General features: G+C 57.3%; 1 protein-coding gene across 2 annotated transcripts in view; it reads right to left on the bottom strand.

The window, feature by feature from the left end:
• The window catches only part of SDK2 (sidekick cell adhesion molecule 2), a 51,384-nt gene that overhangs the window by 8,363 nt on the left and 15,396 nt on the right, over positions 1-27,625 (bottom strand). For both annotated transcript variants that reach the window (XM_068151199.1, XM_068151198.1), the window contains exons 2-33: positions 23,113-23,272; positions 14,347-14,453; positions 12,938-13,085; positions 11,557-11,690; positions 10,243-10,354; positions 9,896-10,086; positions 9,642-9,725; positions 9,373-9,567; positions 9,057-9,173; positions 8,723-8,890; positions 8,349-8,451; positions 7,930-8,106; positions 7,706-7,842; positions 7,363-7,510; positions 7,151-7,291; positions 6,876-7,057; positions 6,494-6,609; positions 4,886-5,081; positions 4,529-4,627; positions 4,143-4,334; positions 3,931-4,052; positions 3,751-3,860; positions 3,512-3,662; positions 3,136-3,373; positions 2,937-3,052; positions 2,553-2,742; positions 2,232-2,330; positions 1,560-1,754; positions 1,267-1,468; positions 548-651; positions 365-435; positions 84-219 (exon numbers count right to left, since the gene is read on the bottom strand). In XM_068151199.1, coding sequence (XP_068007300.1) covers positions 84-219; positions 365-435; positions 548-651; positions 1,267-1,468; positions 1,560-1,754; positions 2,232-2,330; positions 2,553-2,742; positions 2,937-3,052; positions 3,136-3,373; positions 3,512-3,662; positions 3,751-3,860; positions 3,931-4,052; positions 4,143-4,334; positions 4,529-4,627; positions 4,886-5,081; positions 6,494-6,609; positions 6,876-7,057; positions 7,151-7,291; positions 7,363-7,510; positions 7,706-7,842; positions 7,930-8,106; positions 8,349-8,451; positions 8,723-8,890; positions 9,057-9,173; positions 9,373-9,567; positions 9,642-9,725; positions 9,896-10,086; positions 10,243-10,354; positions 11,557-11,690; positions 12,938-13,085; positions 14,347-14,453; positions 23,113-23,272 — 4,641 coding nt within the window. The remainder of the gene's footprint in view (positions 1-83; positions 220-364; positions 436-547; positions 652-1,266; positions 1,469-1,559; positions 1,755-2,231; positions 2,331-2,552; positions 2,743-2,936; positions 3,053-3,135; positions 3,374-3,511; positions 3,663-3,750; positions 3,861-3,930; positions 4,053-4,142; positions 4,335-4,528; positions 4,628-4,885; positions 5,082-6,493; positions 6,610-6,875; positions 7,058-7,150; positions 7,292-7,362; positions 7,511-7,705; positions 7,843-7,929; positions 8,107-8,348; positions 8,452-8,722; positions 8,891-9,056; positions 9,174-9,372; positions 9,568-9,641; positions 9,726-9,895; positions 10,087-10,242; positions 10,355-11,556; positions 11,691-12,937; positions 13,086-14,346; positions 14,454-23,112; positions 23,273-27,625) is intronic.

Consider the following 27,625-nt stretch of genomic DNA (forward strand, 5'->3'; position numbering starts at 1 on the left):
CAGTGCCTTGTCCTCCACCCACCTTGGCTGGGTCACCCCCCAAGCTACATGTCCCCAGGCTCAGTGGCACTACCAGCACTCACGGGTGAGCTCGGCCCAGGAGGTGCCAGGGATGCCAATGCCATGCAGGTTGAAGCCACGCAGGCTGTCGTGTACCAGCTCACGGTAGTGGAGGCGGAAGCCCAGCAGGATGCCATTGATCTTGTCCTCAGCTGGGGGCTGCGTGAGGAGGAGAGTGAGGGGCTGCTCTGACCTGGGGTTGCCTGGCACCCCAACATGGCTGTCACCAGGACACCTTGGCGCCACCACCCAAGGGGGTGGGTGCCTGGTCTTGTGAAGAGCTGCAAGGCGGCAAGGATGGTACCTGCCAGCGGATGAGCACCGATGTGGTGGTGTGGGGGGTGACGGAGAGGATGGTGGGAGCTTCCTCAGGGGCTGTTGGGGAGAAGAAGGTTGTGAGGCTTCAGAGATGCCCCGGCCACAGGGAGATGCCCAAACATGGCAGGGAGATGCCCTGGGCATGAGGGGTGCCCCAGCCTGTGCTGACCTGCCTGCAAGGTGGTGAGCGACTCAGACTCCTCGCTGTACTCGCTGTCCCCAATGTCATTTGTTGCCTTCACACGGAACTTGTAGGAGGTGAAGGGCTTCAGCCTGGATGGAAGCAAAGTGGGGCAGTGATAGTGAGGCTGGTGGATGAATCTCTGTGCCATCCTCCCTCCTGCAGGGCCCATTGGCTGGTGATTCCCAACCCCGCTGCAAGTGTTTGCATTGTCCAGTAGAGCGTTGCAAAGATGATGAGGGGACCGCAGCATATCTCTGACAAGGCAAGGCTGAGAGACCTGAAGACTGAGAGGGGATCATCTCAATGCTTATCAATATCTAAAGAGGGGGGGTCATGAGGATGGGGCCAGACTCTCTTCAGTGGTGCCCAACAACAGGACAAGGGGCAATGGACACAGATTCTATCTGAATGCAAGGAAAAATTTCTTTCCTGTGAGGGTGTTGGAGCACTGGAACAGGCTGCCCAGAGAGGTTGTGGAGTCTCCCTCTCTGGAGAGATTCCAAACCTGCCTGCACACAATCCTGGGCAACCTGTTTTGGGTGACCCTGCTTTAGCAGGGGGTTTGGATTGGACGATCTCTAGAGGTCCCTTCTAACCCCTGCCAGTCGAGGACTCTGGGATACTGTGTAACTGATCCCAAAACAGAGTCCAAAGCAGAACCCTTCATTTCCCTGGTACCACTTGAGAACCAACCCACAGCTCACCTGTCCACCACAAAGGCAGTGGCATTGTGGCTGATGGAGGCAGAGTGCAGTGCCCACTGGCCATCGGGCAGCTGGCGGCTCTGCACAGTGTAGTAGCGGACTGGGGAGAGCCCATCGCTGCCAGGCTCCCAGGAGAGCAGCACGCTGCGGGCTCGCACCTCCTCCTGCTGCACCAGCGGCTTCCCGGGGGGCTGCGGCCGGTCTGGGAGAAGCAAGGGGCTGGGAGCACCGCAGCCACACCACGGGCACGCACAGCCCCCCACCCCACCTTGGGCTTGACCCCACCCCATTACCTCTCTTCTCCGTGGTCACCACGAGGGCTTCGGCCGCCTCGCCCCAGCCCTTGCGGGTCTGTGCCGTGATGCGGAACAGGTAAGTGGCCTCAGGCTGGAGGCCGGTGGCTGTGTACTGCCGGGCGCTGGGCTCCAGCACCTCCACGCTGGCTGCATTGGCTGCACTGGTGTTGAGGCAGTGGCTGACCTGGTATGCTGCAAGGAAGGGAGTATGCAGTGGGGCTAGCAGAGGGGACACCACAGAACCATAGAATGGTAGGGGTTCATAAGGGACCTGTGAAGATCATCGAGTCAAACCCCCCTGGCAAAGCAGGATTACCCAGGGCAGGCCACACAGAAAAGCATCCAGATGGGTTGTGTCTGGATGTCCACCCTGTATTCCATCCTGTGCTCCCCCCACGCATGCCTCCCTCCCTTCTCCATCCCTGCCCACACATACTGCTAGCAATGTGAGGTTCTTAGCTACCTGCACAGGAAAATTCACACCCAGCTAGGGACCCAGCACAGCCTGCTGTGAGGGAACCCCAGGCCTGGGGGCAACTGGTTCCAAGATGCTTGAAGGATCTCAGGAGATGGTCTCTGCCCCCAATATTGATTCCTGCTCCCATAGGAGCTCTGCATCCATCTGCAAAGCATCCCAGCATGGCACAACTGGGACAGCTCCCCACCTACCCAGGATGATGCCATTGGGTGCTGCAGGTGGCTGCCAGATGAGTCGCACCAAGGTGGTCCTCACTTCAGGGAAAAGGATCCCCACAGGGGGTCCAGGCACTGGAGAGGGGAGACATGGGTTTCAATGAGGAGGGCAACAAGTGCATGTGAAGTGCCAGTTCCTGTCCTGTAAGGAAGGCAGCTCTGGGCGGCCCAGTCAGAGGGGAAATGGATCACCCCACAGAACTAGGATGGGGTGGGGTGGGATGGGGTGACGTTAAGCACCCAGGGGACTCCTCAACCTGTTTGGGTCTCTCTGCCCATCCAGGTGCTGTTACCCACCGTCATCCAGTGTCCGCTCAAACACAGGGGGCCGGCTGGGCACTCCATCACCGATCCTGGTGAAGGCCAGCACACGGATCTCGTACAGGGTGTATTTGCCCAGCCCAGTCAGCTGGGCACTGTGGGAGGCATTGCCCTCTGCCAGCCAGAACTGGGCACGTGCATCCGAGTCCTTCACCTTGTACATCACCTGCAACAGACCTTGTGTGACATGGCTGGGCAGCACCACAGCTCCAGGGACCTCCCTGGACTCCCCAGGGCTGGCGTGGTTAGGCACCATCTCTTGAAGGTGGCACAAGCAGGGACCTGACAGTCTGCAGGGCGATTCCTCCCAGGGAAAGCCACAGGACACTGGCAGGCCATAGGGCTGGCGTAGGAGCTCACCTTGTAGCCCAGGATGAGACCATTGCAGTCTGCTTCAGGGATGTCACTCCATCGGACCAGCATGCTGCTGGAGGTGGTGGCCACTGCTGATACGTTTCTGGGGCCAGAGGATGGCACTGGAGCAGGAGATGACAGTCTGGGGTCAGCAGCTGAATCCAGCTGGGATGGGTATGCAGCGCTATGGGATGGGCAGCAGTACCTGACTCCCGGGTGCGTCCCACCACCAACTGGCTCCAGGGCCCCGAGCCGATGGCATTGAAGGCTTGGACCTGCACGCGGTACTCAGTCCACTCCTCCAGGTCCTCGATTGTGTACTCCCGCTCCACGCGGTCGTGGACAATGTGCACCACTGGCTGCCCTCGCCCGTCTGAGCGTGTGTACCGGATCCTGTAGCCCACCGAGTCGGGGTTCCCATTGTACTCCTGCTCCAGGAGGGGCTGGCCCCAGACACAGGCACCATCACTCCTCAGCTCCCACAGCCAGCCCAGCTCTACTCCCTCCTATGCTTCCCACCTGCCCCTGTGAGCCCTGTGCCCATGGGCACAGATCCCACTGAGCTGCATCCCCTCCCTCACCATCCAGCGCAGCCACAGGCTGGTCTCACTGGCTGTCCTCAGGGTGACATTGGCAGGTGCTAGGTCTGGGGGAGCTTGCAGGGTCTGTATTCTCCGGGAGGGCAGGCTGGGGGGGCTGGTACCCACTATGTTCACCTGCCGCATGCGGAAACTGAGAGAGGAGAGGGAGGGTCACAGTGGGGTCGAGAGGGCTCTGGTCCCCACAGGGAGGATGTTGTGGCACTATCCTGGACACTCACCTGTAGTAGGTGTAGGGCTTCAGGTTGGGTACCTCCATGGAGCGGGCGTCAGGCTCGTTAGCCAACTGGTGGATGAGTCCCCATTCTTCAGCCTCACCATTCTGGCCCATCTGTTGGATGGGAGTGGGGTGAGCTGCACCCCAGTACCCCTCTCCCCCCCCACCCCAAGTCACTCCATACCTGCGCCTCCACCTGCCAGCGGGAGATGGATGTTTTGCCATCATAGCCTGGGCGAAACTGGAGTGTGACGGAGTGGGGTCCGATGTTGGAGATGCCCAGGTTGGTGGGGGCACCAGGCAGCTCTGTGGGGAGATGGCAGGGTGGGTGACACTGGCTGCTCACCCCCAGCACTGCCCGCAGCCTACCAACCATCTTTGCATTGCTGTGCTTACCTGGTGGCACCCCTGAGGAAATGGTGGAGGAGGAGACCTGGCCCTGGCCCTTGGAGGTCATGGCAGCCACTTCAATGGTGTAGGTGGTGAGGGCGGTGAGGCCAGTGACTCGGTACTCCAGGGTGACGTTGGGCAGGTAGTGAGTCACCCGCGTGTTGGTGCGGTTGTACTCCTCCCACGAGATCCGGTAGCCTGAAACATGCCCCGGGCCGTCAGCCCGCACCAGTGCCCACACCAAGGAGCTGAGTGGGGCTAGGAAGAGATGCTGTGGGGTGGGAAGGGGACTGGGAGGAGATGCTGTGGGGTGGGAAGGGGACTGGGAGGAGATGCTGTGGGGTGGGAAGAGGTCTGATTTGGAACCTTGGTACTTGCTGTTTCTCCCTTACCTGTCAGGATGCCATTCTTTTCCAGTGGCTCTTGCCAGCTCACCTTCAGGGATGTATCCAGGATGTCACTGAAGCTGAGATGTCCCACGGGGCCAGGCACTGCCCAAAGACACCCAGGCTCAGCAGACAGCCATGCACCCAAGGGCCAGGAGCCCTCAGCACCCACAGCACCCCTGCAAGGACTGAGGCAGGGAGAGGACTCTCCTTGGATGGGGCTTCCCACCGCTCAGCTTCACCCTCATTCCACATCCCCACCAGCAGCACTGGTGGGACCAATTTCCCACCTCGGGACTGCTCCCACCCTCCCCAGGAGCAGGCAGGCAGGGTGCACCGCGGGGAACGCAGAGCCCCCCATACCGTCCTCGTGGGTGCGCACCAGCTGGGGGGGGCTGCGTGGGCCGTCCCCCGGCGTGGTGAAGCACAGCACCGAGGTGAGGTACTCGGCGAACTTCCGCAGCCCTGTCACATAGCCCACATGGATGTTGTCCTGGAAGTTGGGGCGCACTGTCACCACCGTCGCTTCCTCCTCGTGCTCCGGCTCCCAGGCGATGAGCTGCAGGAAAATAGAGCTGAGCCCACAATGTGTCCCCATCGGCACCACAAGCACCACTCTCCGCAGAATGGTAGGGTTGGAAGAGACCCCCAGAGATCATCGAGCCCAACCCCCACTGCCAAGGCAGGTTCACCCAGAGAAGGTCATGAGGAACAATGACAGCCTAGGGTGCATCACAAGAAGCATGGCCAGCAGAGCAAGAGAGGTGATTCTGCCACACTGCTCTGCTCTAGTGAGACCTCTCTTGGAGTACTGTGTCCAGCCATTGGACCCCCAACACAAGAGAGATGCGGACCTGATGGAATGGGTCCAGAGGAGGGCCACGAAGATGATCAGAGGGCTGGAGCACCTTTGCTATGAAGACAGGGGAGACCTTAGAGATGAATTTCCATATCTGAAAGGGACCTACAGGAAGGCTGGGCTGAAGCTGTTTAGAAGGGCATGTGATGATAGGATGAGGGAATGAATGAGGGATGAAACTGAGGCAGGGTAGACTCAGGTTGGACATTAGGAAGAAATTCTTTACAGTGAGAGTGGTAAAATACTGCAACAGATTGCCCAGAGATATGGTTGAGGCCCCATCCACCCCTGGAGACATTCAAGATCACACTTGATACATCCCTGGGAAGTTTGATCCAGTTGGAGGCAGGGTGGTTGGACAAGATGCCCTTTGAAGGTCCCTTCCAACCTGATGCCATCAGTAAACATATCCAAGCAGGTTTTGAACGTCTCCAGAGACACTTTGAATGCCTCCAGGCACCTCTGGCCTCCCATTATTTACTCAGAGTTGATTAAATATCAATTAGGGGAGCCAGGAAGGCCAGATGCCTCCCCCAGCCAGCGCTTCCCCGCACCAGCCAGTACAGAGCCTGCGCGCTGCGATTGACTCCCATTGATAACGAGGCACAACCAGCCGCTCGCCTGCCTTTAGGAGGGATGTTTGGGCCTTTTAATTGGTTATTGTGCAAGATAGCCTATAGCAAACTTAATTAAACGCTAATTAGGCCCTAAAAATACTAATCAAAAATACTAAGTGGCGTTTAATAAGAACGTTAAACATCCTCCTTGCTCCGGTTATCGCGTTCAGCAGCAATTAAATTCCTGAACTTCTCTTCTTTTTTTTTTCCTTCTTCTTTCTTTTTCCCTTTGCAGTGGATTAAGAAACAAGTTTAATGTTTTCATCCAATTTAATTAATGTAAATGTGAATTGATTGCAACTTGGAATTAATTACAGAACATGGGAGACTCCAAGCCCATGCAAGTGTTAAACCGCAGTAAATAAAAGTCAGGCCAGAACCAATTCAAATCTGGGGTTGTGGCGAGGAGGAGTCGAGGCACTTTGTGAAGATCAGCAAAGAGTTTCCCCACCAGCTGCCCTGGTTCTGGGGAGACCTGTGGGAATCGTCCCTTACCTTGTACCCCTGGTTGATGCCATTGATGAACTGGGGGCTGGGAGGGTTCCAGGTGAAGCGGATGGTGGTGGAGTTGGTGGCCTCAGCCTGCACATTCCCCGGGGGCACCGTGGGGACTGTTGGGACAAAAGGATAACTTGCAGCAGCTCCAGCTCCGTGAGATCTCCTCCAGTGGCTGAGCACTAGCCCCTCAGGACCTTTGGCACCCACTGTGGTGCATTAAGATGCCCCATGGCTGGGTCTGCTCTGTCCTGGCTTGAAGCCCCTGCTCATCCCTCCACAGCACATCCCAGTTCTCTCAGGACTCTCAAACCCATCGTCCTGCCACCCACAGCCTGTTGCCATTGGGGTGAATCCCAAGGCACTGCCCACCCCTGCCTACCTCCCTGCAGTGTCCACTCGGTCACCTTCATGCTGTAGACACCTAGGCCAGCACTGTTGTATGCTGCCACCTCGATCTCATAGTTGGTCCAGATGATGAGGTCCTCCAGAAGCAGGTTGTTGACATCAGCATTGGTGATGTTCTTGAACTGGTAGCCCACGGGCAGCCCAGCCAGGCAGTACCTGGGAACAAGAGGCTGTCAAAGCTGCCAGTGACCCCACCAACACCCTGGGATGCTGGGGATGGGACCCCCACACTCCTTTGCTGGTGCCTACCGGATGATGTAGCCCTTGAGGACACCATTTTGGTGGCTCTCAGGAGGAGGCTGCCACTGGATCATGATGGACTGGTTGGTGCGGCCACTGGCAATGACATTCTGCGGGGGCGCAGAGGGAGGCTCCTCAGGCAGGGACACTCTGCAAGGGAAGAGGTGGAAGTGAGCACCCAGGGCCACAAGCCTGCCCAGGACCCCCTGGCTGTGGCTCACCTCTCTGTGTCCTTGCTGAACTGTCCTCTGCCCACATCATTCACAGCACAGAGGCGGAACTGGTAGGAGCGCGCTGGCACCAAGCCCCTCACCATCACTGACGTCAGCTCGGGGTCCACGCTGGCCAGTAGCACAGTCCAGGGAGCATCTGTGGGGGAGACCGAGCCAGCAGGGTGGACAACCTGGGCTGTGGGACACTTGAGCCCCCTGCCCAGCTATTGAGCCCTGTGGTTCTCAAGGTCCCTGCAGCAACCCTTGCCCACAAGCTCCCAGGTGATGCCAGACACCAAGTGCCAGTGCACCTGGGGCCAGTGGTGCTAGGGAGGGGGGAGGAGTCCCTTACTGTTCTCAGAGACCTCCAGGATGTAGCGGAGCAGGGGGCTGTTGCCGTCAAAGGGCTTGGCCCAGGTCAGGTTGATGGCACGTCTCTCCAGGGGGCTGAGGGTGGCCACGGGGCTCTCGGGGGCATGAGGGAGCTGCCTGGACACGGGGGGTATGGAGTGGGTGGTTAGTGATGGGGAGCAGCCCAGACTGTGGCATGCCAGTAGGGATGAATGGGGGTCTCACCGGACACGCAGGTGGGCACTGCGTGAGTCATTGCCCCCTGCCGAGACCACCTTGCAGGTGTAGGTGCCAATGTCACCGGACCAGGTCTGGGAGATGTGGAGGGTGCCCATCTCATCCAAGCGCACTCTTGGTCCGTTTTCTGGGCTCAGCGGTGCCCCATCCTTCTCCCAGACATACCTGTACCAGGGTAGAGTACATCCAGGAGTACTGCCACCCCGCAGCCCCCCAGTAAGGAGAGGGAAGCAGGGGTCCCACCGGTGTGCCGAGCTCCCTGTGCACAGGGCACCAGGTGGCACTACAGGATCACCAGCTACTGGGAATGGCAGCACCTTTCATCTCCCTGCTCCCTACCCAGGCATGCAGGCAGACAGCCTGGGGATGCCCAGAAACCCCAGCCCTCCCAACCCCACCACACATACCTGACATCCACACTGGGGTCGTGGGTGACACCACAGCTCATGGCAGCTTTGGTGCCCTTGATGACGCTCTGGTCCTGCGGCGGGTCAGTGATACGAGTCCTTGCTGCAGGGGAAAAGATGAGTCACTGGCACTGTCCAGAGCACTGCAGGGGTAACACCACCAGGGACAGCCCAAGCTGGCATCCATCCAAACCCACGGCCCACATGCTAGTGCCCACCCCTTGGCACCCCCAGAGAGCTCCATCCAGCATCATCCACAGTGGGAGGCAGCACCCAGCCACCCATGGAGGTGTGCAGAGTCCATCCTGCACTGTTTGTGCAGGCAGGGTGGCAGGCAGAGCCAGGTGACATGGGCACATTGGCAGGTGCCTTACCCCAGACAACCAGGTCTGCAGATGCCTCATCCACACCACGGGAGTTGGTGGCCAGGCAGGTGTAGGTGCCAGCGTCAGCGAGGTGCGCAGGGCTGACCAGGAGGCTGCCCGACTCCAGGAGGGTGAAACGTGGGAGCTGCACTGAGCCACTGGCTAGGATCCGCTCCCCTGGGTGACACAGAGGAGCCTCATTAGCTCCTAGTGCCCCAGGCCCAGTGGCCATGAAGATTGAAGAGGATTCCCTGCAGCCATGCAGGCAGGCAAGGGTGGGCAGGGAAGCCACAGGACAGGGAGGGCAGCCTTGCCCACATCCCAGTGCCCCCAGCCCCTTTACCTTTCTGCCAGGTGATGGCCGGGCGTGGGGCCCCTGAGGTCTCACAGTTGAGGATTACAGACATGCCATCAATCACCGTGCTGTCCTGGGGCCCCCTGGTGATGTTGGGAGCAATGCCTGTGGGGCAGACAGACATACAGCCCCCCAATGAAGCCCTTCCCAGTGCTCAGCCTGGAGCTGACCAGTTCCCAGGGCACGGAGGGTCTCGTCCCCACAGCAGGGTTTCCTGGGGTCCCTGAGCAGCCTGTGGAGCCCAGCTGAAGGGTCCCAGGCTCATCCCACTGTGACATCCAGGGGAGGGGGTGCTGGCACCTACTGGTCACGGCCAGGTACGTGGTGGTCTGCACCTCGCCGGCCGCGTTGCGGGCGAAGCACTGGAACATGCCGGTGTCGTCAGGGACCAGGCCACTGATCTGCAGGCTGCCATCTGCCAGCAGCTGGAAGCGGGACAGCTTCTCCAGCTGGATAAGGGCAGCATCCTTGTACCACGCCATCTCAGGTGGGGGCACGCCTGCAAGGGATGGGGCCATGCTAGGCATGGGATCGCAGTAGTAGCATGGGGAGGGCAGCTGGGGAGTGGCTCACCTTTGGCTTGGCAGGGGATGGCCACCACCTTATCCATCTCAGCTGTGATGTGCCTCTCTGGCTCCTTGATGAACTGTGGTGGCTCTGCAAAGAGAAGCCCAGTGATGGGCAGGGGGTTGACTTACACCTCAGCCCTCCAAACCCACCATCAAACCATCCTCAGTAACCTTATTGCTTCCTGTCTCAGCCCTGGGGCTGAGACCGCCCCAACTCATTGCACACATGGTTTGGGTTGCCCACTGCCAGCTCCTCACCCATGACAGAGAGGTAGGCACCCTCAGCCACGGCGGGCACGCTGCTGCTGCGGAGCACCGCCTCACACTCGTAGTAGCCACTGTCGCTCAGCACGGGGTTGAGGATGGTGAGCCGGCGGCTGTAGTCACTGATGCCACTGGAGAGGGGCACCCCATCCTTCTTCCAGATGATGTGCAGCTTGATCAGTGGCCTGAAGGAACCAGAAGCATGTTGAGAGTCAGCCTCCACTGGACACCCCCAAATCTCTCCATCCCACAGGACTCAAGTTCTGTGGTAGAAAAGGACCTGGGGGGAGCTGGGAGCACCCAGCCCTGGGGAGATACCCCATCCTCATCTCGCTACACACCTGGCATTGGCCACACACTCCATGGTCACCTCTGAGGTCCCAGCCACCACACTGGTGTTCCTGGGTGGGATGATGATGGTTGGTGCAATAGGATCTGCTGGGCCACCCACATCTGGTGAGAAGAACACCAAAGAGACAGCCATCAGCAACCCCCTGCTCACTCCCAAGGCACCTCAGCAAGGCTGATGTGGCACCCAAAGCCCTGTGCTTGCACTGCCTGGCATGGAGGAGGCAGAGGTAGCAGGGACCAAAGGCTCTGCTCTTCCACAGGAAGGACAAGCAGGTCCAACCCATCACCTTGGCATGATAGAATCATAGAATTGTTAGGGTTGGAAGGGACCTCAAGATCAGGGTGCCTTCACTCAGCTCTCCCTAAGCTCTCTCTTCTCACGGGAGCCTGTGGCACCCCACGGCACCAGCCTGGTCCCCAGGTTGTGCAGCAGCTCTGGCTGGCAGGGAGGAGGGAGAGGGGAAGTATATAAAGCAAAATGATTGCAACAATAAAAAACCCTCGTGTAGGCGCTGTAAAAATGCGATCGGTTTGAAAGCTGCTGATAGAGCTGAATCCATAAACATGGGCTCCAGGTTGTTTATTGCACAGCAGGAGGCCGAGGTAGAGGAGGGGAAAAAAAAAAGAAGAAAAAACAGATTAATGGGGCAGGAGGACACACAGAGCCTTCACCAAAAGGGATAAACCCCCCACGGAGCTGTGGGAGGGAAGATGCAGGGAGAATACCAGGAGGAAACTGATGCCCCTGGGAGGGGCTGTTCCTGCCTCAACAAGGACCAGGGGACCCTCAGCCAGGTTCTGCAGAGTCCAAGGGGACTGAAAGGATGGGGCCACAGGGTTGTCTGTCTAATGTGAGGGTTTCCCTGCCCATGGCAGCGGGGGTTGGAACTGGATGATCTTTGCAGTCCCTTCCAACCCTGACAATTCTGTGATTCTGTGTCTCCCAGGCAGGGAGTCACCCAGAGCAGTGTGGGTTGAGAGGGGAACGGGGCAGCATGTCCTGCAGCAAGGCTGCTTCTGTTGGGGCTACACTGTCCCATCCCAGCTTGTCCCATCCCACAGCTCAGTCCTGGGGCATGGCCAGATCCAGCCCTGGTGACACTGGAGTGGGAGGCTCTGCCCACGACACGATTAAGAGTTTGCAGCACAGCCCCAAGCACCTAAATAAATTTTGAGGTGGCTGAAGTGTGAAGTCAGCAGAAGCTGGAGCCTCTGAAGAGATTTACTGCAAATTGAACTTGGGGGAGAGCCAGGCAGTGCAGGGGGAGTGGGGCTGGGGAGGGGGCAGCGTCCCCCGCACTCACTGGCCACAGTCAGCGTGATGGGCTGGCTCGTCTTGTTGTCACCGTTCTTGTCGTTCACCGCCTGCACGTAGTAACGTCCTGCATCCGGGGCCACCGTGGAGAGGATGACGAGGGTGTTCTCCAGCGTGATGGCTCTGCAGGGATGGGAGGGTTGGCACGAGACAGGGATGTGAGCCTAGGGGGCACAATGCTGAACCCAATGGGGACGACGATGCAGCAAACTGTGACCCTTGCACCCATCCCCCAGCAGCCTCAGGGCACCCACGTGGGACAGACAGGACCCCGAGCCCTGACACAGGCCTGATCACGGAGAGGGTGATTGGCACTGGGATGGGCTGCCCAGGGAGGTGGTGGAGTCACCACCACTAAAGGTATTTAAGGAAAGCTTGGATGTGGCACTTGGTGGCATGGTTTATCTGATTTGGTGGTGTTAGGTCAGAGGCTGGATTTTATGATCTCAGAGGTCTTTTCCAGCCTCAATAATTCTGTGATCCTGTGACCCTCAGCTTTCCTCCCACCTGCCCCTGGCATTGGCTTGGCTTGGCTCAACCACAGGCCCCAGACAAAAGCTGGGACCCTCCAAGACTGAGCCCCAGACAAGAGCTGGGACCCTCCAAGACTGAGCCCCCCACGCCTGCCAGCAAGCAGAGCACATGGGACAGCACAGATTAATAGGACGTTTTTTTTTCTCCTTATGGAACGATCTAATCTGCTGGAACCATAAAACGGTTTGAGGAATATAGTTTTTTACCATTAAATACGAGATAAAGGAGTTTTATCTCCTCCATCCTGCTTTGCAAATCGAAAAGGAGACCAGTTCAATCCCTGCATAATGTGGGTTACAAATTCAATTCCCTCACGCTGCATCTGTCAGCACCCAGCTCGCCGCTCCGGCAGCGCTCGGGGCCTGCCGCAGTCCCGTGGGACCCCTCTGGGCATGTGGTGTGCCCAGCTCTGTCACGGCTGTGCCCGTTGTCCCTGCCTTCCTCACTCTTTGTTTTCATTTCTTTTTACAAAAAAAATAAAGTAAAATAAATCATTTCCCCAGTGCCAAATGGAGCCAGCAGTCCCCCAGCCTGTCTCTGGGTTTTAGCACCAGGCGCTCCAGACGCTCATTAAACATCCTAAATGCAAGGACAGCGGCAGCCGAGGGAAACGCAGCCTCCCCCCCACCCCGCCAGGATGCCAGGGGAATGCCAGGGGGATGCCAAGGGAATACTGGGGGGATGCCAGGCATATGCCAGAGAGATGCTAGGGGGAGTGCCAGGGGGATGCTGTGGGAGTTGCTGGGGGTTATGCCAGTGGCATGCTGGGGGGGATGCCAGAGCTACATCAGCAGGATCCTGGGGGCATGCCAGGGGGATGCTGGAGGAGTACTCACATGCGGCTGCTGGGGGAGATCTTCCGCCCGTCACGGAACCAGGTGACCTGGGGCTGGGGGAAGCTGGCGATGCGGGGGGCCCGGATGACAGCTGCCTCCCCATGGGACACGCTCTGCTGCGTCTCGCTGTCCTCAAAGCTCCCCATGTCTGCAAAACGTGTGACAGGACCATGTCAGGGGCTAGGGAGAGGGTCTGCAAAGCACCCAGGGACCCATTGGGATCCAGTCCTGTGTCTGGCTGGAGGCAGGGGCTGCCCTGGGGTCTGCTCTGTTTCTCAGCTTGGCTGGGGGGTGGGGGTGGTGGGTAGCTCAGACCCCACAGACTGTGCTCACACCAGGATCCATCCCTGTGGTACCCAGAGCTGCCCAGCTCCATCACCAGCACACCAGCCCAGGTGTGCCCCACCAAGGATAGGGTGCAGCTGCAGTGAGGAGGGTCCAGTCTTGGGGCTTCCCAGTGTCTCTCCCTGCCTGGAGCATCCCTGCATGACCTTGGCTCCATGGGCAAGATTGAGGCACCCACTGCCTGCATCCTGCCCAACCATTGGCAGGCTGGCAGCAGACAACAGCTGAGGAAAGCAGAGTGAAGCAGGGGGCATGAAGAAAGGGGGGCAGAGGATTGTTATTGACTTCCCTTAATTGCTGTAATTAAAAACATGTAAAGAATCTTTTTTTAACGACTTTGCCATTATCATTAGTTGTTAGCACAGCTGCCTTATTAATTTCTCATTAGCTTCCTAATTTGTCATTGCTTCTCAGGAAGGTGTTTAAGGGGACAGGACTGGAGACATCCCAGAGGGAAGGTGTGACAGAGAGGGGCAGGTCCCCTAGGGGCACAGAGATAGTGTCCTGAGTCCCAGAAGCCTCCTATCCTACTCCTATCCTATCCCCCATAGTGCCTCTGCATTACCCCCCAGCAGAGACAGACCCCTGTGCAGCGTCTGTGCCAAGCCACCCGACCTTGTGTACCCCATTCACTTCCAGTAATGATGACAGAGTTTGCTCCCAGAGCTCTCCACAGCCAGGTTGCTTTCACACAGCAAAGAGTTTTGCTCCTCCAGGGAGTCTCTGGTGCTGTGGGTTCCCCAGCTCCAGCACACCCTGTCAGCACCCCATACTCTGCCCTCCCCATGGTGTGGCCCCCTGAATCCCCAAGCACCACGGCCTGACTGGGGAGTGGGAGCAGCAGCAATAGCTCCATCCCCAGCAGCATCACCCTAGGAATGCTCCAGACTTGCATGTGCCTTGGGCTGCACCAAGACTGGAGCCATTCTGTAGTGCTGGAGAGTTGGGTGTCCCTGGCAGGTCCCCTGCCAAGCTGAGTGTTTCCAGCTGCTCCCCTAGAGCAGTGGGTGTCCCTGCTCTAGGGAGCAGTGGACAGTGCCCTGCCAAACAGGGATGGCACTTACAGGCCACCTGCACTTCAGTCTGGCGCTGCAGTAGGGCTCCCATACGATTGCGGACGATGCAGCGGTAGAAGCCGGCATGTGTTCGGTCCAGCGATGTGATCATGTACCTGTGAGAGAGAGAAGCCACCTCAGCAGCGGTGGAGGACAGCACAGCCCCTGGGAGAGGCTGCAAGTCCTCCACAAGCCTGCCATTTACTACTAGGCAGCAACCCCTGCTCCAAGTGCCAGCTCTTTCCCTGAGAAGCAGCTGCTGGAGGTATGTGTTGGTCCATATGTATTTGTGTCCATGCAGGCATGTATGGACAGCACAGTGTCCTCACTGCCATAGAGGGACTCATGACCATACACCAGGAGCTGCTTTTTCTGTGCCTTGCATGCAGCACAAGCTGGTGTCCAGCCCCTGACCAGCACAGTGATGAATGGAGACTCACAGAGGCACTGGGCAGGTGGTTTTGAGATGTTGAAAGCAAAGGTGGCTGCCAGCAACCTGGCACCCACTGTCCTGACCCCTACACTGAACCACAGACCCTGGGGTCTGCCAGGACCTGCTGGGGTTTCTCCACCTTAGCCCCACAAGCAGCTGAGGCCAGCACTGCTCCAATCAGCTGGCACTGAGCTGTCTTATCAGCCCCAGCCACTGCTCTTATCAGCCACCAGCAACTGATAAGCAGATAAAGGAAATAACCACATCTCGATTCACCCACTGCCCCTGAGCATTGCCCCAGGCCCTAAGCTGGACCTTGCTGCCACCAGACCTCCCCCAGGCACTCCTCCATGCTCCCAAGAGGGATGCAGGTGCTCCAGCTCCATCACCCCCCAAAACAGGCTGGATGCCCTTGCAGATGGGTGACCCCAGGGGGTACAGGGAGGGGCTGCTGCATCACCTTCCCCAGCAGGGCATGCTCCACGATGAAGCAGAAAGGAAATAAAAAACCAAGCTCAGCCCTTCCTGCCCAAAATCTAATCTTGCATTAAACGTGCCGCAGGCTCCTTCAGCAGAGCTTTGTTTGTTCTTTTAATAACTGAGAGTAAATTAAACTTTCATAAGACACGAGGAGCACATCCCCTCTGCCAGGAACAGCCACAGGCCCCTGTGCCCACCTCCCCAGTGTGGAAAATAGCATTAGGGACACAGAACTCCTACATCGCCCACAGACACTGCCAAGCCATGGTGGGCAGAGCAGGGCTGGCATCAAACCCTCTACCAGCACCACCACCCCTCCCCCCATGTGGTGTGTCAGGGGTCACCCATCCTCTCAGGAGAAGGGAGGGTGCCCTTTGGGAATGAGTCCTTGAGTGTCACAGCTGATATTTAAAAATGATCCCCAGAGGCTTTAAATAAGATATTTCAATTCCAGGGAGCTGTCAGGAGCTGTGGCGGACACCAGGAATAACGGCCCTGCTCTCCTTGGTGTGTCCTCCTTCATAAATCACACACATGCACTGTGGCTCCTAAACACACACACGCACGTGGGTGGACAGACAGACACTAACTGATGCTCAGACTCCCACACAGACCTCCTGTGCATCCCCCTACCACAGCTTTGCTGCCACATCCCCTCCAAACCCTCACTGGGACCAGTGCAAAGCTCCAGGCACAACCCGTGGGGCTGCTCTGTGGGTCCCAAACCACCCCAGCCTTGAGGCTCACACACACCTACAAGGGCTACCCTGTGGGTCCCAAACCACCTGAGTCACACAAACCCATATGTGCTCGTGGGTCCCAAACCACCCCGCCCTTGGGGCTCACATGCACCCACATGGGCTACCCTATGGGTGCCAAACCACCCCACCCTTGGGCTTCACATCACCCACAAAGCACCCACTCACGCAGAGGTCACTGCAGTGCCTTTTCCCCACACAGCAGGAGCCAGGACACCCCTGTGGGCACAGGGAGTCTCAACCCACTCCCCCAGTGCCCGCGCAACGGGGACACCTTGCAGCCCCAATTAACAGGTCCTGCTGCCCATGCCTCTAGAGCCGCAGGAATCACTAGGGAACGGAGCTTTGCACACACCTGAGAGGCTGAAAATAGCCCGGAGAAAGGAAATCAATTACCGGGCAGCCTCGCCCGCAGTCATTAACCAAAGACAGCAGAGACTTTGTTCTCTGCCGCTCGGCTTCCACCCAGGCTTTTATCCACCACCACTCCGATTTGATTTCCTTCCCCCATCAGGGCATGGTAACTGATTCCAAACACACACACACCCCCGCAGAGGGAAGCGCTGCGGGCAGGAGGGGGTGAAGGAGGCAGCCCTAGCACCCCACACAGCCACCCCCGGGTCGAGCAAGCAGGAGCAGCCACAACCACGGCTGCTCCTCCATGGCCAGGAGCTCCCTGCTTTTCCATGCCAAGGAAGCAGCTCTTCCACTTGGGGCTGATCCTGGTGGCCAGTGCCCATGGGCACTGCCTCAACCGGGTCACTTTGCCCATGCCCTGACCTGGAGGCACATTTTGCACTGTTTTAGCTAGGACTGAGGTCTGGCAGTGCTCCCAGCACAGCCCTTGCTGCTGACTCCACTGTTCCAGAGGCTTGTTTGGTTAGCTTGCAGAGACGAAGGCTGACAGGGGATTGTCTGTGGGGAAAAGCACTTCCGAAGTGAGGAGTGATGCAGGCCTCAAGAAAACACACTGATGGAAACCAGTGGCAGTCTCCAAGGCTCAGGCAGGAAGCAATTGTGCCGCTCACAGTGCTGGGGTCAGGACGGGGCTCAGGAGCCAGAAGCCCTGTGCCAGGGTTTGCAGTGGGTTTGCAGAAACAGCTGGTCAGCAGAAGGCTTTGGCACTGGGTCGAGCTAACAGATAGATGGGCTGAATGACAACCTCTCCATCCATCCATCAGCTCACAGAATCACAGATTCTGCCAAGCCAGGTTCACTGCAAGAAGGTCACATAGGAACATGTCCAGGCGAGCTCTGAGTGTCTCCAGAGATGAAGACTCCACCACCCCTCTGGGCAGCCTGTTCCACTGCGCTGTCAGCCTTAAAGCAGTTCCTCCTCACATTTAGATGGAACTTATGTTCAACTTTGTGCCTGCCACTGGCACCACTGAAAAAAGAGCAGTCCCATCCTCCTGGCACCCACCCTTTGAACATTTATATTTAGGAGACACATCCCCCCACCTCCCTCAGTGTTCACTTTTCCAGACTAAAAAAAACCCCAAAGCTCCACCGCAGTGAGGCAGGGCAGGTCACAGCACCATGACCAGCCACAAACACCCCTCGCTGTGCTACCCTAGCGAGGTGCTGGCAGCATGGGCACTCTTGTAGGCACGCCGGCAGCATGCACCATGCGACGCGTCACGGCAGGGTGGCTCCCGGCGCCGCTCCGGCAGAGCCGTGCCCCGGCCCCGGCTGATGCTCTGTTATTGTGGGGTTGCTGCGAAGCGCGGGGCTGACGCTGGCGAATAATTATTAGATTGAGAGGGAGGAAAGGGGCCGGGAAAAGCAGCAGCCAAAGGATTCGATCCATCAAATTGAAAACCAGAAGGGTGCAGAAATCTGTGTGCTCCTTCCAATGTCGCCCAGTAACAGCAACAGCTGGATCGGGTTTTGGCACGGTCCCCTTTGATTAATATCCTGTATAACGACTAATTAATTCTGGAGGGGACATGTATTTGAATAGTTACTGTGCGATAATGAAATGTCAAGTGAGCATTAAAACACACTTAGCAAAGGTTTAACGGCTCCAGCATCTGAGCCGCACGTCCCGGAGCCTCCGCCCGCACCCGGCCCTGCGCTGGGCTCCCCTTCGGCGACTTTTTAAACAACCCCCCTGGTAATTCATCAGCCCCCTCTCAACTGGATTATTGGATCTCAATTAGCTCCTGATTGGAAAGGGCTCTGTTTTGACACAAGTGGCTGGAACTGTTGCCTCTCTCTGCCTGCCAGAAATGTTTTCCCGCGGTTAGGGGAATTCGGCGGGTGCCGACAGCCCTGTAAATTGCCGCCTCAATTGGCCCTGCCAGAACAATGAGCCATTTAATAATTAATGCTCTCGTATTAATCTGCCACCTTCGTGCAGAGCAGGGAGAGGAGCGAGCACACAAACCTCCATCCCCTCTCGTGGCACCTAGAGGGCTCCAGTGCATCCCTCACCGGGAGCTCGGCCACCAGCACAGCACAGCTCAGGTGGCATCTTCAGGTCCAAGACCTCTCCTCAGTCTCTTTCCTGCGGCTGCATGAGTCCACTTAAGATCTTGGCAAAAAGATCTCAATTATCATCTTCCTCCTGCACACCTCTTGCATGCCCCCTGTGCCTGGCAATTGCTGCCAGTCCTCCCATGTTCCCCTCAAAGCCAAACAAGGCACAGAGAAAGGCAGGAACAAGAACTTTCACAACACAAGGACCCCCAGAGAAGCCCATTCTATGCTGCCAATTACCAGTTTGGTGCTGCCTCACTGGCACTGCTGGAGGCTTTGCCACAAGCAGCAATGCTGAACAGGAAGCTGGTAAGGCTGGAGCCACAGGCACCAGAAACTCACTGCTGGGCTCCCACTGAGCCTGGCTGCAACTCCTCTGATGTTCATCAGCTCTAATTAATTAGATTATCAAATGGCAATTAGCTCCCCAGGGCAGAGGACTGGGCTTCAGCCTCAGTCTGGCAAAGAGCTGGTCCAGCCAAAGCAGAGATATGCTCCTGGTGGGCAGCAGCACAAGTTGGGGTCCCAGCAGGGAGCTGGGGGACAATCACCCTGTTTCCCCCCTGGTTTGTGTTTCTGAGAGGATATTGGCCCATACTATAGATCGTTTGGGTACAAAGTATTGGAATCAAACCCCTGGGATCCTCAAAAGGCCTTAAAAGCTCAGTGGGGTCCTGTGTGCGCTGCCTGCCATGTTCTATCCATCATTGGGGAACATCCCAACCCAGGAGGATGGGGAATCAAAAGAGCCCTAGATCTGCCTCTCCTCTGAAAGCCAACACAGAGCAGCTCCTGGCAACCCACCCCCTGCACAGAAGCAGATGGGGATGGGTAGAAAGCACCATGTGCTGAAATACCAACCCCTGGGCTCAGGGGGTCTTGGTGAGGGGCCATGGGGCTGTGGTGAGCTGCAGGAGCTCCAGGAGGCTCAGTCAGGCAGACCCTGTTTAGCTGGAGGCAGGTGCAGTGAGCAACACAGCAGCAAAGCCAGGCAGTACCAGAGATGTAATTATACTTTCCCAGGATCTGAGCTCCTGGCAAAGGGGATCTGGGCTCTTGGGAAGCAGTGGAGGATCCTTCAGTAGCTGCTGGGCTCCCACACCAGCTGTGGAGGGACATGGGGAGAGGCAAGAGGGCTGATTTTGTGGGTAGAAGATTCATCTCCATGGATGGGAGTCTGTCCAGAGGTAATCTATGCATAAGGTAATTTCTGAAGGCAGCAGGACTTGGTGGAACCCTTAATAGGACAATCTCATGTGATAAATTACCAGACCCAACTAATCTGCATGTTAAATTTCTTGTATGAGAAATAAATATCCTCAATTCACCAGAGAAGCTCTTTCCTTCCGAGGATTTCATTAAAGACATCAAGCTGCCTGATTTGCATATTATGATTCCTGGTAGGAGAAGTAGTCAGGCTCTGGAGAGCTCGCAGGAGAGCCCAGCACCAGCGAGATTATGCATGGAAAAACAGAGCTGGCCCTGGAGAGAACAGTGCCAGCGTGCCAGGGCAGGGGAGTGGAGCACCCAGGCAAGCCTCCACCTGCCCTGCCAGCACCTTAAGAAAGGTCACAGCAGGCACTGGAGGGGATGGAGCTCCACTGTGGGGTACCCAGGAGCAGGAGGCAGTGGGAGTCCCATGGGAGAGCTGTCTCCACATGCCCCAGAGCGGCAGCAGACAATGGAGGCAGCATGTGGGTGAAGGCAGGCTGGTCCCCAATCCTCTGTGGTCCTCAGAGATGCTCCCAAGAGGTTGGCTCCATGAGCAGAGCCAAGGTGGTCCTAAATCCCTTTCTCTCATCCCTGATCATACTTGATCCCCAGGGATGCTGCTGAGGGAGGATGGCTCTGCATGCACATGGTCCCCAGTCCCACTGCAGTCCCCAGGGATGCTCCTGGAGCAGACAGCTCCACACTCACACAGAACCAAGGTGGTCCCAAATCCCTCTGTGATCCCTGATCACACTTGATCCCCAGGGATGCTCCTGAGGGAGGATGGTTCTGCATGCATGTGAAGCCATGCTGGTGCCCAATCCTGATGAGGTCACCAGGGATGCTCCTGAGCTGTCAGCTCTGCCTGCACACAGAGACACTGTCCTGGTTATCACTGGCTGGGGGCAAGGGACCTGCTGGGCCCATTCCCCACCTGCCCTTTGCTGCACACCAACAGGTCTCTCCAGCAGGCTGGTGGCTGAATCGCTGCGGGAAGAAAAGGGCGGTTGCCATGGAAACACGCTGCCAAACGGGGAGAGAGGCTCCCTCCCTTAAAATGTGGCGTGAGCTTGTCTGACCAGCAGATGAGAATGGACCAGGGTGGTTCACAGGGAGGACAGGACCAAGATGCAAGCCCAGACCACAGCCTCCTCCCCAAAAGGGTTCAAATGCACAAGGGCGATAGAAGCAGTGGTGTGAGTGGAGAGGGTGGTGAAGATGATGAGGATGAAATGCTCAGTGACACATAGTCCTGGCTGGGAATAATAAGGTGATGCCACCAAGCCCAGACAGCACCCTAAGCACACCCCCTCCACAGCATCCGGCCCTGCTGCAAAGCACAAAGCATCCCATCACAGGCACAGCCAGGCCCTGGGGACAGTCCCTCCTGCCCCCAGAGTAGGGACACACCATGGGGCACACACCAGCCCTGAGCTGGAGGGAGCTGGCTGCACCCCACATCCCTCATCCACGCTGCCAATGCACCCACAGGCATTGCTGGCCCCAGCACAGACAGGAGCATCCCTGAGCCTCCTCGGCCATCAGCACCAGCCCTGCCCTCTCCAAGGATTACTCCGTTTCTAAACTCGTTAACTTTTAATTACTACCTTCCCACTGCCTGAGCAGGCTGGCTCCACGCCACCGACATCTCTATTAAAATTCAATTTCTGCCCATCATAACTAATTTTGGTACTTCACACTCCTCACCAGCAGCCTTCAGTTCCAGGCAAAGATGTCCAGGCTGTCATCTCCACACAGGAAATCCCTGTGGAGAGCCGGGGACGTGCAGAGGGAAGCCGATGGCAGCAGGTTGTGTCCTAGCCGCGGCGCAGAGGGGTTAAAGGCAGGCAGCGATCTGCAGATTTGCATAGAGGCTGCTTGCTTCATTAGCTGCCGCTCGGCTTGTTTGGGTTTTCCCTGCCTGTTTGTTTATTTTCTTGCTTCCTCCCTTAATCCTTTCTGGCTGGATGCTGGAGCTGGAGGCGGAGGCTGGGGGGCTCCGGGGAAAGGGAGTCACCTTGGTGCAGGGACGCAGGGATGCAGAGCTGCTGGGAATCCCACAGCAGACACAAGCACTGGCCCCTTCCCTACAGAAGGGTAAACCAGAGGAAACCCAGAAGCAGAACCAGCAAAGGAAGGCAGAAGGCCCCATTCTGGGTTTAGAGGTGCCCCCCCCCCCAGATGCCCCCAACCTACTCTGAGGACAAAACAGAAGTCTGTGTTCTGATATCTTTCTCCTGTCTGGGATGGGTGGCTCTGCCCCAGTGCTGTGGGGCTGCCCTTAAGGAGCCCCTGCATGGATTCTGCATCCCCCCACCCTACTGACACCACCATCCCCACAGTTAAGGGCTGATATTTTGCATCATTCCCAATGCAGCTATAATGACAATGAGCTACAGGAACTGTGGGGTTCAACAGGTCTCTGAGCTTTGACAGTGGGACAAGGGACCCACCCCACAGGGCACCCAGCACTGCTGCAAACACCCAGCGCCAAGCCTGAGGTACTGGGGACACTGCAGAGCTGCAGCCACCGTAGCTTGGTGAGGGACAGGCCCCAGGGTCCTCAAGGATGGCCACTGCTTCAGCACCTGGCACAGCACATGGTGCCAGGGTGGGGACCCAGCACAGCACACAGTGCCAGGGAGGAGATCCAGAATGGCATATGGTGTCATGGAGAGAACTGAAGACCCAGCATGGCACAGAGTGCTAGGGAAAGGACCCAGCACTCAGCATAGCACACGGCATTGGGACTCAACACATGACACAGCACACGGCGCTGGGGAGGGGACACAGCACCCAGCAGGACGCCAGGGAGGGGACATCACCCAGGCACATTGTCTGCGTTCCTGGCATCCCAGAGCAGTGCCGCGTTGCTACAGCAACAGGAAGCCTTTGGATTCGGTGCCTTTAGACGGGGAAGGGCTCATCTCAGGCTGAATTATTGATTAAAACCCAGAGGATGACACACGCAGACAGAGGAGACGCGAGAGGTGCCCAGCTTCATTTAGAGGAGAGCTCCAAGCAGGCTGTGACACGAGCCCGGCTGCTCTGTGGCAGGCTTAGTTGGCACATGGAGCTGAATGCCCGTACCCAGGGTGATCTCTCGTGCTACCCTTTCCTGCTCCTTCCCCTGGTCAGGCCATTCTCAGTGAGCCACGAGCCAGCCTTGATCTGCAGCCCGGTGTTAATCCTTCCTGTGCCAATGCCTCCTCCCCGTGGTGCCCTGCTTACATCCACTGTTTGCTCTCCAAACACAGGCAGCAGCTCCTGGCATGCTAACAGCTACCTCCTCCCCACCGTGGCACCGCCTCACAGGGGTGCCAGCAATACCCAACTGTGCCACGGTGGCTGGCAGAAGAGACCGGTGTGCCAGGCAGGACTCACCCCAGATGCTGGGCAGTGGGGACTCACCGGTATTCCAAGGAGAACTTGGTGAGCTCCCGGCTGTTGTGCAACCACTTGAACTCCAGGGGCCAGCTGCCCTCTGCCATGCACGTCAGGACCAGGCGGTTCCCCTCCAGATGGACCTGGCTCCGCACTGGCTCCGTCTTAAAGTATGGAGAGACATCATCTGTGGAGAGAGACGAGAGAGACGGCATGAGAGATGTGCCAGCCCCATTGCCTGCCAGCTCCTCAGCAGCACGGCCACTTCCTCGTGGGCACAACCACAACCCAGCAGCATGTGGGCAGGGGGACGCTAGGGGCCATCTCGCTGTCTCCCTGTCCCAACCAGCCCCCTTCCAACCCACCACACCCCTCCACTGACCATTCTCCCCGCCTTGAGCCATCTCCCAAGCCTCTCGACAAGAGCTTAGCCCATCTAGGGTTTATCTAAGCTGCTTGCTTTGCTTTATTCCTGGCTGCCTTTGTAGCATTTCAGAAGCACTGAGCTTTTAACTCGGGGGGTGAAGGGGGCGGAGGGGCTGGGAGCAGAGTGAGACATAAACACTTACTCCTCTCCTGTTTTATTTGCTAAGTAAAACTATAAATCGAAACACACAGCTCCATTTTCTGCTTAACAAATGGAAGCCCTTTTACTTCAAAGACACATTCATATTCCCCAGCAGCTTTCAAGTGCGCTTTCAATCACGGCTTTAGGTTTTTACTTTGGGGTAGGGCTTTGCTTTCTTGTGTCTGCAAGCTGAATTCCTGCCAGGGCTCTCCGCACCGTGAGCTGACACCAAAGCGGCTCCAGTGCCTCTGGGCTCAACCTGCTTCAATGCCCTCAGTGCCTCTGAGCTCCTGAGCACCACTCTGGGCACCGTGTCAGAAGTTTGCAGGAGCTCAGAGGCACTCAGACACCTCCAGACATATGCTGAGGAGGTCTCTCTCCTCTCCTTCCTGGCAGGGCCCAGATCCTGGGGTGCTGCACCCATGTGGAAATAACCATCTGGTTTACACCCGGCTGCCCTGTCCCCAGGGTAGGTATAGCAGTGCTGATTGCCAGGCAAGTCACTAGGCAGGGAAGGAGCAGCTCATGTCTCCTTAATTTAATCCTCCTCTCTGACCTTCAGCAGCACTGGCCGGCATGGGCAGACCTTCTCCCAGTGTCTTTGCCCCAAGTCCAGGCTGGAACTCAACATCAGGGCACCCCACAAAGCAGACACGGGACACTGGGGACAAATGCTGCAGCAGCCCAGCACCACAGCTGCAGGGGCAGAGGGGTGCCCACAGGCACTATGGCAGCTCAGTGCCTCAGCACTGAGGTTTGGGAGTGGCATGGGTTGCACTCTGCATACATATCCCCACCGTGGTCTGGCATGACCTTGACCTGAAACAGCAGGGCTTTGCCCATCCTGGGCTAGAGACCTGTGGGATTACCACAGTGCCCAGATGGGGCCATGGCACAGCCAGAGGCTAGCTGCAGGGCCAAATGCCTCATGCACAAAACCAGTAAATGAGCCACGGACCAGCCTGGGGGTTCAGCTGGGCAAGATGCAGCAAATGCATTGCTGCAAAACAGGCTGGTGCCCAGGCAACAGACATCAGCCACACATGCAGGGGCTGGAGCAGAAAGCTGGACCACAGGGTTGTGCTGCCAGGGCCTGGCTGAGCTTACCAGTGGCAGAGTGGGACTGAGACATGGTGAGTTCAGCACACACTCCCCACCAAGTCCAGCAGCAGCCTTCAGGAGGCATTTGGGAAGCAGGGTGCTCCTGGCACACCTTCCCCTGGGCCTGCACGCCGTTTGCATACAACCTAATTTGATTTTAAGCAGCTAAGGCTCATCTCGCTTTGAAGCACCCAAGCCATCTGTTCTGCATTAAGGGGTGAAAAACGGTGCAGAGGGGGAGAGGCAGCTCCTGACTCCGCTATTGATCCTGCGATCATTATCTGCCTGCCAAGGTCACGGCAGCCACCTTGCACCCAGAGGCTCCTGGTCCCTCCATCACAACCAGCTCCTGCTCTGCTCCCCTGGGAAAGCCAAAACCACCATGGCAAGAGGCAGCAGGGCTAGGGGGCCCAGGTGCGCTGTGCATCCTTGTGAGGATGAAGGTGGCACCGAGTTCTGGCCGTGCTCCCCTGGGGTGTCTGTGCCAGAGCAGCTCTGGCTGCATGTGTGGGCAGCTGTGTGTGAAATCCTCATCACCCTCCCAGCTGGCAAGGCCACCCAGGAGCTCAGCACCCACCCAGGGATCTCAGTCCAGCACCAGGGCAGCAGAAGGAACCCAGGAAGGGGAACACAGCTGGTTTGGTGCTCCAGAGAGAGCTCCAGAAACAAGGAAGCTGCTCCCAGTGTTCACTGGCCCACCAGCCCCACAGCTCTCACCATCAGTACACAGTGCCACAGCTTGGAGAGAAAAAGGATGTGGAGGGAGCTGATGTCAGCATCATCCAGCTCCTCCAGCAGCTCTCCCTGCCTCAGTTTCCCAGCAGCACACAGCATCACAGCTCTGCTCCTGGCAGTCTGGTGGCAGCTCCTCTCTCCCACCATCCTGGCAGCATAACAAGCCATGGCACCACCAAATCTGGAGGGCACAGGGATGCCCACTACTTCCCCACAGAGCTGGCACAGACAGGGGCTGCAAATTCCCCAGCCCTGGATGCCGTGGGAGGATTCCCAGTGTGACAGCCATGTCCCCCCAAAAGGAAGGGTCATTACTGCTAATTCCGCCTCTCCCCCATCTGTTGTGACTGTTTACACTTCACTTACTAATTAGAGACTAATTAGTTGGTGCAGAAATTCATCACTTTCCAAACATAAACGGCAGCGAGAGGCATCCCCAGGAACATCTGCACATCTGCCAGGTTCTGTGCCATGCCATGCCAGCCCAGCACAGTCCTCTCCACTCAGAAAGGTGCCATCAAACTATGCCATCCCCACCCTGCACACAGCAGTGACCCTGGGGCTGAGCCACCGCATCCAAGCTGCCAGCAGTGATGGATAGGACAAATGGAATGCCAAGAGCTAGCAAGAGGGAAGGGGAACAGGAACAGGGATGGTCCCAGCTCTCTTCCTCCACTGCCCACAATATTTTAATGCCAATGCCTCACAAGGCACTAATCCTGCCTAATGGGATCACAATCTTTGCCCCTGCACTTTATTTACAGAAGGGCTGCCAGGAGTTGGGTCTGAGCCTGGTGCATTAGAGCCCAGGAGGGGGTGTGGATATAGGGCGGGGGGGGGCAGCCTTGCTGAAAGACCTGTAATGGATCCTAATTCCTGGGTGTAATGGGTGAGCTGGGAACTAAGCCTCCTCTCCCCAGCTTCAAATCCCTCTTGATGGGAAGGGACAGGGATTTTTAAGCCCAGAGGAATCCTGAAATGCCTGCCAAGGGCAGGGCTCTGCCAGGCAGCTGCTGGTGGGGGTGGGAAGGAGGGTATGACCAACCCACGCTTGGTGAACTCCAGAAAGCTGAGAAGAGGCAGGCGTGCCAAGCCTGACTCCACAGATCCCCTCAGCAACCCAAGAAAGATCAGCAGCTTGTGGGTCACCCAGGTCCTTCTCCCATCTTTGCTGTGGATGCTTCACTGGCTGGCACAGGTGCCCCTCCCTGCTGGGGTTCAACCCTCGTTCAGCACAGGGTCACCACCCTGCTGGCCCCCAGGGACAGAAGGTGACACCCAGCTGCTCCCATCCACAGTCTGCTAATTGGAAGTTGATCACCTTAGCACTCATTCCTGCTAATTCCATGAATCAGAATGAGAAACAGCAGAATGCACTGGACAACCCCAACCAAGCCAGTGCCTACCAGTGCTGGTGGGATGCCCTGAATCCAGTCCAACTGCTCCAGTTGAAGCCCAACCAATCCTAGGTACCAGCACCCAGCACTAACACTCAACTTGGAATAAATGTGGGCTCCAAGCACCCAGGTGAAGCCAAATCAACCCTTGGATACCAGCACCCAGCACCAACACTCAATTTGGAAGAAGCCACACAATCATCTTCCTCCTTTCCCACCTCCTCAGTCTCGCCAAGATGCAGCCAGCACACAGCGTCAGCCCAGGGAAGAGTCTGCTCCACTGTCTGCACCTCAAACACAGTATAGGGGCAGAGAGAGGTGGACAAAGAGCAGTGTCCCTGGTCTCCCAAGCTTTGCCGTGCTCCTCCTGAGGGCAGCATCACCATGCAGACAGCAGGATGGCATCCCCTGGGGAGTGCTAGCACAGCTCCCGCTCCGGCCGCCCTGTATCCCCCCCCACAGCATGGGGAGATGAAGCTAAATCTCTTCTGCATCAGGCTATTGCTGGCTCTCCACAGCACGAAGAGATTAAAAAACAATAAAGAGAAAGCGAAACCCTCTGCTATAATTACCAGCCTTTAGCCGCCAGCGGAGACAGGGAAGGAAAAAGGGGGGGGGGGAGGAAAAAAAAAGGAAGGAGAGAAGCAGCAATCCACTAAAATTTTAATAGGAACCACTGCATTTAATTTAACGACACATTTTTTCAATTACCAGAATAATTGTTTTATTCATAAAACCA

The sequence above is a fragment of the Melanerpes formicivorus genome, unplaced genomic scaffold (assembly GCF_026170545.1).
Source record: "Melanerpes formicivorus ecotype bairdi unplaced genomic scaffold, bMelFor1.0.p_v2 SCAF_21, whole genome shotgun sequence".
Taxonomy (NCBI): Eukaryota; Metazoa; Chordata; class Aves; order Piciformes; family Picidae; genus Melanerpes; species Melanerpes formicivorus.